At 39.6% G+C, this 17,627-nt stretch overlaps 1 protein-coding gene across 1 annotated transcript in view; it reads left to right on the forward strand.

The window, feature by feature from the left end:
- Positions 1-17,611, forward strand: part of MICU2 (mitochondrial calcium uptake 2) — a 52,236-nt gene extending 34,625 nt beyond the window's left edge. Inside the window, exons 5-12 of the mRNA XM_052650131.1 lie at positions 2,115-2,162; positions 3,269-3,351; positions 9,145-9,210; positions 10,585-10,682; positions 12,036-12,207; positions 14,748-14,856; positions 15,293-15,450; positions 16,935-17,611. Of these exons, the coding sequence (XP_052506091.1) occupies positions 2,115-2,162; positions 3,269-3,351; positions 9,145-9,210; positions 10,585-10,682; positions 12,036-12,207; positions 14,748-14,856; positions 15,293-15,450; positions 16,935-17,036 (836 nt within the window). The 3' untranslated portion in view covers positions 17,037-17,611. The remainder of the gene's footprint in view (positions 1-2,114; positions 2,163-3,268; positions 3,352-9,144; positions 9,211-10,584; positions 10,683-12,035; positions 12,208-14,747; positions 14,857-15,292; positions 15,451-16,934) is intronic.
- The last annotated feature ends 16 nt before the right edge of the window (positions 17,612-17,627 follow it).

The following is a 17,627-nucleotide window of genomic DNA, read 5'->3' on the forward strand; positions in this document are numbered from 1 at the left end:
TTGAGACTAGTGGCTCTTAAAGATTCTTTAATAAATTTTTTAATGTAAATTATTTAAAATTTCTATTTGACATGCAGTTTTGAAACATTGCCATTTAACAGCATTTATTTTACCATTCAGTATAACAAACATATATTAAACTGTTTCTCCTATAAATATTCAGAAGTGTCAGTTTTCCTTAAAAGCATTTTCAGAGGCAGCTGCCTAGAATGCTGTTGGAGAGCTGTGTTGTCTATAATCTGTCTTGAGAGTGTAGGCTGCTATTTTTACACTGTCTCAACTGTGTTTATTCAAGCATTTTATTTAAGTCAGTATTTCAAAGAAAGACTCTGGAAGTTTCTTTTTCGAAAAGCCCCCTCCTCCACCACACACAGGACACATACCTGTGTCTCGAGAAAAGAAAGCTGAGGTTCCCCTTTGGCACCAAGCCCAGCTCAGTCCATCAGTCTGGTGGTTTTTTCACATTGCTGTGTTCCTTTGAAAATCAGAAAGAAAAAAAAAAAAAAACACTTCACTTTTTTTGAGGCTGCCAAGGGATGGAATACTTTGATCCTTCAACTAAGATTAGAGCATTTCTCTCAGGTATGAGATATGACAAAACACACTTAATTTATTCTCCATTCATGTAAACACTGAATGTTTTTAGGAAAAAATACCTAGAGACTTACTGTGGGCTTTTTTATTAAAGGGAAGTACACCTGCTTCAGAATAAAAACATCAGAAAAGTTGGTGATATAAAAAAACCTGTAAGTCATTGAGAGCATTTAAAATATATACCTGAAGTTGCCTATGAGCTGAAGCAGTGGACCACCTGAGTGGTCAGACCCTCAGCCACCTTGCTCTGCTTGGCTCTCACCCCGCATCAGCTGTGCTCTCTGGAGCCCTTGGGGACAGTCCTCCTTCACAGCAGGATGTGCCGCACTGTCACCCTCAACCCACTCCCTTCCTCATCTCCAAGCCACCCGGCCGCCGCTGCACTTCCTGGGGTCTCTTCGGCAGGCACACGCTTGCAGACAAGCCCTCGCTTCTCCTGGCTCACTTCAGCTGCATCTCCCCTATGCACATGCCTCCGCTTCCCCCACCCTGGCATGCAGGTCTACCCGTCGTTCAAAGGCCACGATTAGAACTACTTCCTCTGTGACTCTCCCATCATCTCAACTCTGGAAACGACTTCACCTTTTGTTTAAACCCTGTATAACTTAATGTCTGCGTCTCTTGGTGGCTTTTAGTATTTCCTGTAAACATTTGCCTTCTGGCCTCCTGGTGAAAGTACACAGCACAGTATAGAATTCTGCCAAAGAATTTCTGCCAAACTTGAATCTCAGCTCAGCTCTGGATCTGAATACCAGTTTGTCGAGAATACAGACCTTAGAGGAACATGTGGAATGACACCAAAAAGATGCAGTTCACAAAGTCTTCTAGACACTTAAACCTTACAGGACAAAGGACCAGGTTTCTTCAGCAGTTAAGCTGAAACTGAAGGGGGAAAATGGTGAGGGACAGCCTATAGATGAAAATCAAGTTACGGCTATAGAGATTAGTTTCTTCATTTTAAAAACATAGTTTGACTTCTGGTGTATTGAAATCTCTGGCATTCTCCTGAATTTGTGAATTTGCTTCACTTGAAATGCTATTAATAGTAAAAGTAGAAATTACACAAAGTGACATGCAGATGAAACCTCCACTGGACACATTTACCTGTTGGCCAGCGACCATTCCCCTCATTCCTAGTAACAGTGACCTAATAAACCTCAGTGGCTCAGAGGTTAAAGCGTCTGCCTGCAGTGCGAGAGACCTGGGTTCGATCCCTGGGTTGGGAAGATCCCCTGGAGAAGGAAATGGCAACCCACTCCAGTATTCTTGCCTGGAGAATCCCATGGAGGGAAGAGCCTGGTGGGCTACAGTCCACAGGGTCGCAAAGAGCAGGACATGACTATGCGACTTCACTTCACTATATTTGACTCTCTTAAGAAAACTTTCCGCTGTAGGAAAGAGGTAGTTTAAAGTAAAAATGTGTGTGTTTTGATCGGATGGAGGCTCCGAGAAGCATGTGTTTGGTTACTTCTAAACCATCTAAAGCTGATTATCTGATATTGGTGTTTTCTCCCTTTCAGGGCTGATCTCCTACACTGAGTATCTCTTCCTGCTCACGATTCTCACCAGTAAGTGCTCCAGTCTTGCTTATCGATCATATGAATCCTCTCTCCCGGTGCGGGAGGTTTGGATTCACTTTTCTATCGTTAAGGATGTCGCTGGTGCCGCAGTTCCTGTGCCTGCAAGGCGGCACTGCTGTGAGGTTATCCGCCCACTGCTGTCTCAGAGTCAGATGCAGCCTTCTTGTAGGAATATGAAACATGCCTCCTCTGGCATTCTGCAGAATCCCTGACCAGTAACTCTCCTCTAACTGCCAAGGTCATGAAAATCAAGGAAATATTAGGAAACTTTCTGAGCTCAGAGGAGATAAGGGGACATAGCAGCTAAATGCAACAGGCTTTCTTGTGTTTGATCCTAGAATAGAAAAAACATGAAGTCCAAATAAAGTCTGTAGTTTAGTTTAAAAATGCTACACCAGCATGAATTTCTTAGTTTTCACAAATATCCTGTGGTTACATAAGATGCTAACTTTAGAGGAAGCTGGGTGAAGGGCCCCTTAGAGCTCCCTGGACCAGCTTTGCAGTATTTCTGTAAGTCTAAAGTTATTTCAAAATAGTTCTTGCAAAACCCTCCTCTGAGAAAGGGAAATAAAGAGTAGTAATCAAGATGTGGGTTCGATCCTGGCTTAGGAAGATCCCCTGGAGGAGGAAATGGCAACCCACTCCAGTATACTTGCCTTTAGAATCCCATGGACAGAGGAGCCTGGCGGGCTACAGTCCACAGGGTCGCAAACAGCCAGACAATACTGAGCACATGGCACAAATGTCAATCAGTGTGAAAATAGCCAAGGTATATAAGAACATAGGAAAGCCTCTAGCAGAGCTGAAGAAATAAATGAAGTTCTCAATTGGATTTTGCTTTTGAAGTGCAGAACACCTAACAGCAGAGTAGCGCACCATGGACACGTACCAGCCTTTGAGAATTGTCATCCATCCTGAGAAGGGATTGTTGTTTACTTTAGGTGCTTACTTGTGTTGTTTCTGGTGGCTTGTTTCAAGTTTGAGGACCTGTAGATCTTCAGATACTTGCATTCCACCAACATGTATGTAATGACATGCTCACTTTAGCAGCACATACATCAACGTTTATGTGATGATTCATTTTTCACTTGCAGAACCCCATTCTGGGTTTCATGTTGCATTTAAAATGCTGGATGCAGATGGTGATGAGATGGTTGAGAAAAAGGAATTTTTTAAGGTAAGTAGGTTCTAGTTATTTTTGGTTTATCATAAAACACCTGAAGGCTTGCGTGGTAATTCTACATTTCTATTAAGATGAAAATTATATCCACTGCCAACATATGAAGTGTCAAAAATTCTATATACATTCAAAAATACTAAAATTTCTGTAATACACCCTTAAGGAAACAGTTACAGAACAGGGGATAAGATTGTGGAAGAGGGAATGAGCTGAAGTGCCTGCATTTTGTAGAGTTTTATTTTTTTGATTTCAGCAAATGATAATACAACAGAAAGGGCTTCATAGATAAGTAAAAAATTGTTGTTACATCCCACCAAAAAACAGTAAGAAAAATAAAACCTTAAACCTTCATGAAGAATATGAGGGAAAATGAAAAAGCCACAATAGGTATAAATTGGTGCGAATTTTCTAGGAATTTGTGCAGGCTCATAATTGAAAACCTGAAAATATGCTTAAATGATGTTTCTCAATACATAACTGTGTTACGTGGCAGCAGTAAATCTCACTCCATTCCAAGGAAGTTGGCAGTAACGTTCAGAAATGCGTCAGTGCACGTAAACAGTGGGGAGTGTGCCAGGCAGAGCTCGGTGTTCATCTAGAGGAGCACTTTATGGAGAAAATGCCTCAGCTCTCTCATCTGTGCTTTTCTTCCAGTCTCCAGTGTCATAGGAAGAGAGAGAACAAAGCTTGTTGAAATTATGTATAAAAGTGGGAGTCTGTACTTAACTTACATTCAGTTAAGTAGCCAGTAGCACATGGGACTGTTAAACCCTTGAAATAATAACTGTGACTAAGAAACCTGAGTTTCTAAGTTTTAGTTCATTTAAAACTTACATTGAAAAACTGACATTCACTTCAGGTATTGGCAGATTCTCAACTGTGTTTGAAACAGCTTGAGTATGTGACTCTACTTTTTAATTTTTACCTTTATTTACTTTTTATTTGCTTTTATATGAAACCTAAATACAGATCAAGCACAGGTACACCCTGGAGAAATTGTGGGTTTTGGAGAAATTGTGGGTTGTGGGCCAGATCATCTCAGTAAAATAAAGCAAGTCACACAAATATTTCAGTTTTTTAGGGAAGGTGGAAGTTATATTGTGGTCTGTTAAGTGTGGAATAGCATTATATCTCAAAAAAAAATGCACATGCCTTAATTTAAACATATTTTATTGCTAATAAATGCTAACTATCATCTGACAATGCAGGGTTGCCACAAATCTTCAATTTGTAAAAAAACACAAAATCAACAAAGCACAATAAAACAAGGTGTGCCTGTATTTCCTATGACTATATTACCTGAATGTCTTGTGTAAAATACACACTGGATTTTGAAGAAAAGAGAAAGGAATGTAAAGTACCTTTATTTTTATATGGAATACGTGATAAAGTCATAATTCTGAGATATTAATTTCACCTGTTTTTCTTTGTATTTTTGCTACACTTTAATGAAAATGAAACTAAAAACTGCAGATGATAAATTATCTTTTATATACAAGAGTAATAACAACTTCAGTCATTGGCTTCACTCTGAAGAAAAGGTTCTAAAATGGATGTAGATAAGTAAAATTTGCATAAGTATTATTTGCAAATAATTTATACTTATTGTGGTTTTTTCATTTTCCCCCATATTCTTCATGAAGGCTTAAGGTTTTATTTTTCTTTATTTTGGTGGGATGTAACAACAATTTTTTACTTATCTACTTATCTTTGGTTCTAAAATGGATGTTACTTACTTAAGTATCTGTTATGTTGGTATCCTTATTTTTTCAAATGATTGCCCAGGTTAATAGACTTTTTAAAATAACTGAGCAGCTACTGACACTGGCTGCATGTTCAACTGAAAGACAGGGCCACTCCCCTGTGGCTTCACTGCCTGCTCACTCACACGGTCTTGGCCTTCACTTTATTCACCTACTGTACACCCTCTCCCACATGGTTTCTAAAAATGTGAAATAGTTGTAAATCTAATTTTCACAGGATCCCAACTGATTTATCAATGCATTCCCTGCTTAAGATCTTTCTTGCTATATCCTTTGTTTCTAATTTTTGAGAGTTTCTTATACATAAAATCAATTATTTTAGTAAATTTGCAAAGCCTATGGATGGGCTCTTCTTACAGGGATTTCCTGAGGGATCCCGTTTGCACCTGTTTGAAGCATCCAGTTGCTTGTATCACCATATCTCATCTTGAGGACACTCACCTTAAAGCTTTTCAAGTACTTTTCTTTTCCCAAGTACTTTTTTTTAATGTAATACTTGAACACTCTAAATTTACAGAACCACTTTCTGAACACTACATTTTTTTCTTATATGTTTGGGAAATTCTTAGCATTTCCATGAATTAAGAAAACAAGAAAAAAAATTATGTTAGAATACATCACTGATTTTTTTTTTTTTCCAGTTTATAAAGCTCAACCTTCTAAGCCCGTAAAAGGTTCTTTGTGCTGATCTCAGGAATAAAACACTAAACTTGATAACCCATGGAGCATGATAGTTTGTTGACTTAAACAGTGTAGAGGAGAAAAAAACTATGTTTATATTAACTATTTGAATAATTATTTCATTTCCATGATCATTATATTAGGAAGCCTAGGTATATAGCATCTTCTGCTTGAAATTTCATTGAAAGAACCAACAACTCTTTCCAGGTCAGAAAAGCAGAGTTTAAAAGGCAGGATTTTGTGTGTTTGTTCCTTCTTCCAACTTATCTGAATGTTTCTCCAGTGAATTTTACTTGTTGCTCTTCCCACCATAAGTGCTAGAAAAGTAATGAAAATTGCTTTAATACCCTAAACATAAATATAACAGACTGACTTGGAACAGCAGATGGAAAGTAATAGATTTGTATAAAGTCTTGTGAAAATGTCCCAAAATATAAAATTCTTAGTTTATGACTTTTGTGTGATGTGGTACACCCCTATCTTATTACCATCCTGATCTCCTGGCTGTGTTGGTTGGTGTATTGTTCACAGCTTCATCCCAAGAGTGAGTAAAATAGCCACTCTGTGTATAAGCCAGTATAGCCAGTATCCACTCTGTCAGGTAGTAACAAACACCACCACCAGTGATCAAAGCCGGTAATAGTAAACCAATTTAGTCTTTTGCCTTGATAGATGGTGCATCTGCTTATTGGGATGAGTGCCAGGATTTTAGTGCAATTTCTTTAAACAATAGGTTGATGACAAGTCTGTTTACTAGTGTGAATTTCTCCTTAGGTGGTCCTCTGACTGCACATTTCTCCCACACTGGTGGGAAGGGCTGTGCTTTTAATGCAGTGAGGTTATCATTTTAGAATGCTACATATTCCTGCTCAAGATATTAAATGCAAAGACCTTCAGTAGAATTCACTCTTCTTGATTCTGGAATAGTATTCTTACTCCAGAATTTAAATTCTCATGATCCGTCCTGAAAGCAAAAATAAGTTAAATTGACCTATGTGTTACACTTTTCTTCATTTTCAGCCTGAAATTGAAAATATGGATCAGTATGAAGTTGGTCATTTTGGCTGTATTTTCTTAGACTTTCAGAATGTGTGTTTGAATGTGTCCTCCTGGCTTTTTTCACCACTAATGTTAAGAAAAAATACTTTTTTTTTGGTCTAACAAAGCACCTCTGTTTCTACCAGAAACTCTTCTTCCTCTGCCTAGAGGGACTTCCCCATTCCTTTCATAGCTAGTTACTCAGAGCTCCACCCAGATGCCCTGTCCTCATAGAGAACTCTCCAGAAGGAGCCAGTCTTAATAGAAGCCCCTGCCCAGTATCTCCGATTTTTCTGGTCACAGCACTTGACACTGTCTGAAATTCTCCTGTTTGTTCATTAGCTTGTTGGTTACCTCTAGCCCATTAGAACTTAAGCTCAGTGAGAGCAGGGACACTCTCTGTCCATGACCACTGTGTTCCAGCACTTAGAACAGTCGTTTGAGCAGCACCTAGTCCTCTGGTCATGACCCACATCAAAAACAAATCCAATGACTCTCTCTGCTTGACTTTAAGATACTTCAGAGCAACAGTGACACCAACACTATGACATTGCCCAAAGAATGGACAGGTTGATAATGGAGCATAGAGTCCACACTTACATGATCACTTGATTTTCAGTAAAGACACCAGAGCAGTTAATGGGAAAAGCAAAGTCTTTTCAACAGATGACAGTAGAACAAATGGATAGGATATATACATGGAAAACATTAGCCACAACCCCTCCCTCACACCGTACACAAAAATGTATTTGAGATACACATGTAAGCATGAAAACTGAAACCAGAAGCTTCTGGGAAAGCGCCTAAGAGATTATCTTCAGGATGTGGGGTAGGGCAAGGGGTGGGGTAGGTGGGGCAGGGAGTGGGTAGGAGAAGTGCAGCTGGACCAGGAATGGCTGGATGCAGCTAACTGTGAAGGCTACATAATGCATGTATGTTGGGTTGTTACAGGAGTCTCTGCTGTGTCTGAAATTCTCCATGAAAAAGTGGAAGCGAACGTTGTTCCGTTGTGTCTGACTCTTTGTGACCCCATAGATTATACAGTCCATGGGATACTTCAGGCCAGAATACTGGAGTGGGTAGCCTTTCCCTTCTCCAGGGGATGTTCCCAACCCAGGGATCGAACCCAGGTCTCCCACATTGCAGGATTCTTTACCAGCTGAGCCACAAGGGAAGCCCAAGAATACTGGAGTGGGTAGCCTATCCCTTTTCCAGGGGATCTTCCCAACCCAGAAATCAAACCAGGGTCTCCTGCCTTGCAGATGGATTCTTCACCAACTGAGCTATCAGGAAAGCCATAATGAAGACCTTAGGAGGTGTGGGAAACAAAGCAAGAAATGTTTGGGCATTGAACTTGGCAGTATGTCAGTTGTCAATTTAAAAATAAAGGATAAAATGAAAGTTTTTCAGCTTTATTCCCTGAAATAAGTGGGGGGGAGGGGGAGGAGGGGAGAATGTTGAAAAGTTTGAGGGCTTTAGAGAACTAGAGATACACCATATGCCTAAAACAAATCTCATAGAAGCAGCTGCATTTAAGATAATTTGCAATTTAGTGGCAGCATTTTTCAATACTAACAAAGAAATAGCCTAGGAAAAAATGGGCAAAGGTTTGTCTCCTAATTGATTTGGATCCATAGTATGAGATTTTGTCTACATTTAATTTTTTTTTTAATTCTTTTTTTGTTTTAATTTGCTTTCCATGTGAGAATTGGTACAAATGATTCTGAAAGGTAGGTTTTTTTTTAATGTATTCAGTCTTAAGGTACTATTGATAGTTTCATAATTAGTAGAAAGATGTAGGCCTTTAAATTGTTTTAATGCTTTATAAATGCATTAAGAGACAAGGGGAGAACATTTATAGGATATGAATAGCTTTTTTAAGAGCTGGGTACTTGAAATGTGTCCATGAAGCATCAGAGATAGAAAAAGAAGAGAGGAGATAGAGAAGAGATAGAGGAGATAGGAAGAGAAGAGAATAAAAATTCTCATGGAGATGAGGATAATCATGATGTTTTTATACCTTAATGTGACGCTTTTAGACTGAATTAAGTGAGCCAGCTTTCTTAGGAGAAAAGATGATCCAAATTGTAATAAACGTAATAATATTAATACTTGCATATCCATTTTCATCTTTGATTCTTGTATGATCTAAGGGGAAAAAACTATTAGGAATCATAAGGCAAAAATAACTTATTATTTAACAAATAACTAGTATACATTTTATAATAGAAACTTAGCATCTGTCTTTTAGGTTGTTTTTAAAAATCCGGTAGACCTGCATCTGAATTCCTGTTTGCCCTCTTCCTAGCTGCAGAAGATCATAAGTAAACAGGATGACTTGAAGACAGCAATAAGCGATGAAATGGAATACCAGGTATTTGCAAATAAATTGAGTATTTCCAAGCAGATGTTGTTAGAGTAGCTTCTCCATCCCATTTTTTCAAATAAGGATTCCCAGATAGTTGTGAAAATTTTTCTAAGTATTTTAAATAGATTTGCCATATTCACATGATCCAGAGCTCAGAAGATTCACCCAGACTATGTGTGCAGGGCAGAACCCCCCTCCAGTGACCCTGGTCTATGTCCCCGCTTCAGGCCCTTCTCAGCACCTGCTGCCACTTCCCCTGGGCCAACCCTGGGAGCCAAGAGCACCTAGCAGCCTGCATTGTGTGGTCTCTGCCATGGGGACAGTGCATCCTGGGCTGGGAGACAGGCCCAGTGCTTACCTGGCTGACTCTCTGCCTGGCAGAGGATTGGTGAACTTGTCCTTGTGCCCACCCTGTCTGATCCGTTACCTTTCTGGCTCTGAGCTACAGGTGTGGGTTTGTGACCCCTGTCCTGTAGCACTCCCTGGAGGACTCAGTGCACTCGCTCTCCTGGATTCCCATTTAAAGCCCTAGACCACAGCCCTGTTCACCCTCCAAGCACATTTTTCTCTCTGGGTCCTGACTATCCCTCAGCTGAATGGTGCCCGAAGATATAAAGTCGTGGGAGCTGGCCCATCCTCTGCCTCAGCCTCCACGCCAGCTGCCTGCCCCTCTACAGCCCAAGTTCTGACGAGTTCTCCCACTCCCACACAACAGTCACCTGCCTGCCACTGATTCTGGGCGGTGGGGGCAGGATTGGGGAACACCTGAATCCAGCCTGTCTTTCTATAGCTGTTCTTTTTCAGATAATTTGGTTTAAATGTATACCCCCTTTGTTGTTTAGTTGCTGCTGATCATCTTTTTAGCCGTTCTGATTTTTTTTGTTTGTTTTATTGACATTGTGAAGGAGGAAGTCTCTGAACCTGCTTCTCACTGTCTTGAATGTATTCCTCACCTGGGGACCTTGTAATTAGGAAAAGCTAGTGTTTCAGATTTCTAGCATCCTGCAAAAGGTTCCAGACTTCCCTGCTTTAATTCTCTCAGTCCTGCTTCTTAGAAAGTGCCTAGGGGGCACGTTTTGAAATAACTAATCTTACTGCTGTAAGCTCTCTTATTGGCCTGATCCAGAGTTTGTTCTCTGTGGAGACCTCCTGAGTCCTCTCAGTGTTTAGCCATGGGTGTTTGCCTCCTCTTGAGCACAGGTGATACAGAACAGTGTTATGTAGAGTGATGGACAGAAGGGTTGCATCTATTTTATGCACTTTGTTGTAGTTGTTATAGAAATCTTTTGTAGGTATTGTCCTAGGAATTGTCCAGGCTCCAGGATCCATTTCTGTTCTTGGTTATAATTTACTTCAAATTATTCTATCATTTTTTTATAGGAACAAACGGTGCAAGAACCTGAAATTAACACAACACTTCAGATACGTTTCTTTGGAAAAAGAGGAGAAAGGAAACTTCATTATAAAGAATTTCGAAGGTAAATGCAAATATATATGTTCATTTAGGGGAATTTTATAGCTAAGAAGTAAAGAAACAACTGAATACATGTATTTATGTCCCAGAACTGCATACCGTAAGACCAGATACTGTGTATGAGTCTCTGTAGTATCTCTGAGAGCAGAACCTATGAAGTGTAAACTAAAGTTACTATGTTCAAAATACATCAGTTAACCAGATAGAAATGGTTTGCGCAGGGAGGGACCAAGGGACAGAGAATAGCAAGGACACAGAGGCATGAGAACATGTGCCTTGTGCAGGAATCAGAGAGGCTGGGTCTGGTAGAAATAAAAGGGAAGGGTAGAGGTGAGGGCGGAGGCCCTGAGGCCTGGGACTTGAGTTACACCCATGAGGGAGGCCCTGAAGGGGACCATGGAAGGTGCTGGTCAGATGGGCTTACTTTGGCAGGACAGGGGTAACAGCAAAGGAGGGATCCTGTGAGAGACAAGACACAGTTAGGAGATAAAATCGTTGGGCTTGGTGATTGTTTAAAGGGAATAATTTCACTTAGAATTCTTTAAACTTTTTGAATTAGAGTTTCTGTAAGTAGTGGGCCCTGTGAAATTTGTTACACCATTATGCAGTTTTTAAAAAAGATGCAATGAACAGAGAATGCTTTAAATGCAGTTTTTCAGAAACTTGTCTGTTGGATGGAGTAGGGTACCCTAAAGTTAAAATTATGGGTGTACTGAGGTAGAATTCAGTAATCTTTAAAATTTTTCATAAGTTGTAAAGTAATAACAGAAAATAGCTCCCATACATGTTTTATATATGTGTGTGTGTAATATATTATAAACATATCATTTTTTACCTGCCCAAAGTAATCCTAGAAATTCCACAAGAAGCTCTTCATGTGAGTGTGGAGCTTTTAGTTTTGTTTCTATAGGCCTGTGATGTTTCTATAGAACATCTTTAGAAAGATGTTGCCTTTTCTGCCCTTGGTCTCAGTCTCCTCCTTACAGCCTATCAGATGAAGGATACTGTTTCATAAAGACATACAGCTTGTACGTCTCCAGGAAAGACAAGGAAGATGATACCAAGAGACACTGTTGTGGTAGCTAATTATGCTATTAGTATAGATATTAATATTCTTATTTAAAGACACAGTATTGTATTTTGAAAAAGTATCTGATTTAGACAAACCTGGGTTCCAACACTGAATTTGACAGTTTGCTAAGTGTGATCTGATGGACAAACGGTTGGAGACCTGCAGTATATTGAAACTCATGGGATACTGCTCAGGGTGCCCATGCTCCTGAGTGGGCGCACGCTTAGTTACAGCACTAAGGTGAAACCACAAGTCCTGACGTCCATCTCGTATTCCAACATTTAGGTTTATGGAAAACTTACAGGCGGAAGTCCAAGAAATGGAGTTCCTTCAGTTCTCAAAAGGTTTGAGTTTCATGAGAAAAGAAGACTTTGCAGAGTGGCTCCTTTTTTTCACTAACACTGAAAATAAAGATGTTTATTGGAAAAATGTGAGAGAGAAGCTATCAGCAGGAGAGGTTGGTGTGGCTTTTTATAATGCTTGTGATGAAGATGAAATGATAAGTTAGACATTGATAGAATTCAGTAAAGTAGCTTCCAAATTAATCAGACTGAGTGACTCTGTTATGTAATTATATGATGCATGAAATGATGATTGCCAAACTGCTAGTAATGATTAATGAACAGTGGTAAGATTTCAAGTGATTTTTTTTTAATATTTATTTTTATTTATTTATTTGGCTGTGCCAGGTCTTAGTCGCCACATATGGAATCTTTAATTGTGGCATGTGGAACTTAGTTCCCAGACTAGGGATCAATCCCAGGCCCCCTGATTTTTTTTTTTTTTTTTTTTTTACTTTATTGTTCCAAAAAAAATTTTTTTGACATGGGGATGTGTTTCTATATAATTTTTTTAAAGCTATCTCTGATGAGGGAAAATATAATGAAATACAATGAAGGTTTCATTTATAATGACAATAGAGATACATAACAATTAGAAATATATTTAACAAGAAATATATAGAAAAAACTTTAAACCTTGGATAGAAGAAATAACTCATCTAACAGTAGAGACATCCCCTGCTTTTGAACAGAACCTCTTAGTATTACAAACATGGCAGCAGTCCCTTAAATAACCCCTAAGTGTAGTGTCAGGTCAGTCTGCACGGCCTTGATTTGCTACACCAACACATCAGCCCTGGACACCCCGCAGCCGACACAGGAGAGCAACCTTCTCAATCGTGCTGCTCATCCATGGTGGGCCAGGGGTAGAACTGCCCACATCCTTGCTTGGGGACCAGACTCTCCAAGGCTCTGCCCCCAAGGAGCACCACCATCTGCTAGAAACCATCCAGAAAAGAAAGGAGTGAACCACGTTCCAGCAAATAAATGTTTAGGCCTGGAGATGTCACACTGAGCTAGTGGTTGGACTGATGGCCTGAAGGCCCTAGCTAACTGAAGGGAGGCAGAGCTGTGTGGTCCTGAGTGCACAGGGCTCAGAGGAGTACCAGGTACCATGACCACCAACCGACATCCATAAAACAGTCTCAGATTCTTGGGAGGGAGCCAGACAAGCCACAAGCCTGTGTGATACTGCTGGGGTTCCAAGGGACAGGGAAACCTCTGCACCTTCCCTATAATTTTGCTGTGAACCCAAAAATGCTCTTAAAAAGAATGAAGTCTATTTAAAAAAGAAAGCTGAGATATTAAAATACAGCACCAAACATCAGAACTAAAACAGTGTGACTGACAATGAATTTGACAAATCAGTTGAACAGAAAATAAAATCAGAGATAGATACAAATACAGAAATTTAGTATGTGTAAACTCAGATTATAAATTGGTTGCATAAAAAAACTTAATAAATAGAACTGAGGTAATTCACTGGGTATCTGAGGGAGAAAATGAAGGTGACCTCTGCCTCCCCATGACTCAGAAATAAACTTGAGGTGGATCAAAGAACTAAAGTTAAAGAGAAAACTGAGTAAGTATGGAAGAAAACTTGGAAACAATCTCTGAGAGTGGGTCTACGTACTAAGTAAAACCCAAAAGCCTTCTGTTGAAATTGATTAAACTACTGCATAAAATATAGAAATCTGTTGCCGTCCTCACTCCCCCCGCCCCGAGATTATCAAAATCAAAAGGAAAAATTAACAAAATGGTGGAATTACTGGCATCACAATAATAGACCAATTTCTTTAATTTATACAATGAGATCTTTAAAAATCAAGACCGCAGAAGGGTCTGACATTCTACCGTATTTAATGTAGAAAATGGGATCTCAGATAGCAGTGTGTTAATTACTAATGCCGCTGAGATTTTGTCTCTGCAAGTTAGCTTGTGTCACTTCCTGGGTGCCAACAGAAGACCCAAACCTGCCAGCTCAGAGCCAGAGAAGGTTATTGTCTGTAGTGTGGAGGCTGCCCAGGCACCACGTCTGTCCCCCAGGGCCCATGAGGTGGGTTTGCGCCACAGCCGAGGAGCCCAAATCCTTCATGAGGTACAGTAGGTGTGGTCGTCCCTACTTTCAGGGAGACAACTATGTCTACTCCAGGCTGTTCACTGTGCAGATATCCTGGAAAGACCCTGGAGTAGAATAGTAGCTGGGCCTCTGTCTATGAGACGTGAGAAGCTCGGAAGACCTACTGAGAATTGCCCCCCAGCATCAGGTCACCTGGCAGCCCCTCAGACACCGGAGCAGAGACAGCAGGGACACGAGAAATCCACAAGTGCCTGATGAACATAGATGTGCAGAGTGTTTAATTCACTCAGGGCTTTGAGGGGAGACAGCGGGCCTGTGACACATGCCCCCAGCCTTGCACTCGTGTTCACACCATGTTCACTCTGCACAGGCACATTCAGGGCCCTGCACTTACTCTGAGGGATCCTCCTAATCTCTATAAAGTCCACACATTTGTGCTCAGTTGGGTCCATCCCAGACTTCGATAGACTACCTTCATAGACTTCATTATATAAAAGAGGACTCATAGTTACAGTCATAACATTGTTGAATAAATTTACAAAGTTGTAGTAAAAACTCACTTTGTTGTTCTTTTAGAACATTAGTTTGGAAGAGTTCAAGTCATTTTGTCATTTTGCAACCCACTTGGAAGACTTCACTATTGCCATGCAGATGTTTAGTTTAGCTCATCGTCCTGTCAGACTAGGTAAGTTATGTGAGTCACTGAATTTTTACTGTCTATGAATACTGTCACCCTGTTCTTTAACTGATTGATATCAGTCCAGGGACCACTTACCAGAAAAACAATTGATTGGCCTTTCAGTTAATCCAGTGTGGTTATTCTAGATTTACAACCATTTGCCAAACAATTTATTAACAATTAATTTTGCTTTTACTTTCCTGTTTTTCTCCCTGAGAAGGAGGAAACATTTAAATGTATATTCAAAACACTGATTAGATTAAAATAGCCTGCTGACGTTTCTCAGCCAGATTTATTATTTGAACACATTCTTAATGAGTATTTGTGTTGTTTTTCTTCCCAAATGATAAATATATAGAGTTGTTTTTACTTCTCAAATAATAAAAATTTAGACTTAGACTATTTTATGTGGTTGATGAGTTTTTATATTTTTTCCCTTCAGCGGAGTTCAAGAGAGCAGTCAAAGTAGCAACAGGACAGGAGCTATCCAACAATATTCTGGACACCGTCTTCAAGATCTTTGATTTAGATGGTGATGAGTGTCTGAGTCATGAAGAGTTTCTTGGGGTGTTAAAAAACAGGATGCATCGAGGTTTATGGGTAACAGATTTTGAGTCTTTAAATGTATATGTAGCTTATATGTTTATATGTAGTTAAGTGAATGGAACTAAACCTAGAATTTGATCTAATGTATAGTCTTAAATGGAGTTTTCAACATTTTTAAAGAGATTATAAGCAATTACAACAAAATTATAAGTAATTACAACAAAAGTATCTCCTACAGATGGGATCCACCATTTTTGTTTTCTTTTTAAAAAAATCTGAATCAGGAACCACGATTCCAGATTTTAATTTGGATGTTGTAGTTAGATACCAAGACCCAAGCTGTAGCCCTATCGTGTATTAACTATCAGATCTTGCAAAGCTACATAATTTTTCTGACCCTCAGATTCCTCATCTGTACAACAAGGAACCAATACAATCTACTGGAGAGAATTATTAGGATACTTAATGTAGTGACTGAAACACTTGAAGTAAATGTTCACTATTAACATAATTCACTCAGATTCACATATTAGTCTATAACTGAGGGACAGATCAAACTTAGAATTTTGTTTAGATTTGAATCTGCCAGAAACACTGGTGAAAGCACATTGAAATGTCGGCAAGTTGAAGACAGGGGTCCAGGGGGTGAGTAGGAATTTAGTCCAGAGGAGGCAGGAGTGAGAACAGGAGAGGCCGTGGTGAACTCACATCAACAGTGCTGTTCGTTTACAACAGAGAAGAGCATATTGATCTTCCTGCTACAAACATTATTTATAGAAAATAAACAGATATGATTTCTACTAGTGATTTACAGGCAGCACCTCATAGTTAATAATCATACTTGTAGAAATTAAACCAGCCTTTCCAATTAACTTGTAACATACCCCGGGGCCTCTTTGCCATTTCTCAAAAACATACTGAAGAGAAGAGCTTCAAGTCAGTGAGCAGAAAAGGCCATAAATATAATCTGAAACCAACTGCCGCTTCCAGTGGTGGGTCTCCAGCAGTGCTGCGCTCTGTGGGCACAAGGAGCCAAGTGTTTTCTCACCTTTGCTTTCTCATTTAACTGAGATAAATAGTAACCACAAAGTACTTGTGTGAGTTGTTTCTTCCTAAGGCTTCTCATTAAGTATATGGTGACCTCGGTTTCTTTCTTTTTTAATTTTAGCCAAGGTTAGGTTTATCGTTTTTATTCCACGTAGCTAAGTGAAGTTCACCAGAAAAACAGAAACATTATGAAGTATTGTGAAAAGAAAACATTATGAAATGATTTCATTTTAAAACCAACATATGAAAGTCACCAGTCTTTATTCCCTTCTTGGGGAGGAAACTCCATTCTGTGGTTCCCCTGAGGCCACCCTTGCCTCACTTCACATCTCACCTTTTCCCTTTGGCTTTCACCTGTGCTGCAGGCACTTTCTGTGTCATCACTTCCAGGCCTTTCTGGAGGTGGGTGGGGAACAGGCACCACAAGTACATGGAGATGACGGGGCTAAAGGTTGCAGACACTGACCCTGAGTTTTCATTTTGGTTGACAGGTGCCACAGCATCTCGGCATACAAGAATACTGGAAATGTGTGAAGAAAGAAAGCATTAAAGGAGTGAAAGAAGTCTGGAAACAAGCAGGAAAAGATCTTTAATAGAAAAAAAGAGAGTGTGGGAATTCTGTCGCTCTGAGCAATCAGAATCAGGCATTTCTTAGAATGCTAGATGTTTATCCTCCTAAGTCTTCACTGACTTTGTTTGTAATATAAAGATGCCTTGTATTGCTTTCTGATTCAGTCATTTCTTAGTAAGATTTCATTGCAGAACTTCGTAAAAAGAAAAAAGTATTCTTTAACAAAAAGAGACGTTGGCATCTGTCAAAAGGCCTAGGATTAAAGGCTTTGACTTTGGTAAGATGGACAACCTGGTCATGCAGTGTCTAAACTGACTCAAGGTCAGATCAACCTGCAAGCCCCAAAGCTTCTGGAGGTAGATTAAGTGACAGCATTTCAGGTTTCCTACCTGTCACTTATGTCTCGGACTTCTTGTATATTTTATTTCAAATGAGCTGTAAATTAGTTGTCTTCAAAGTAATATGTAAAGTTCAGTATTCCACCTGGAAACTATAAAGTATTTATAAAGATTTAAAAAATTACTGAGGTGCATTTTATGTTGTTGATTGGTTGGTCAGTCACCAAGTCGTGTCTGACTCTTTGCGAGCCCGTGGACTGTAGCCCACCAGGCTC

Source organism: Budorcas taxicolor, chromosome 12 (assembly GCF_023091745.1).
Source record: "Budorcas taxicolor isolate Tak-1 chromosome 12, Takin1.1, whole genome shotgun sequence".
Classification (NCBI taxonomy): Eukaryota; Metazoa; Chordata; class Mammalia; order Artiodactyla; family Bovidae; genus Budorcas; species Budorcas taxicolor.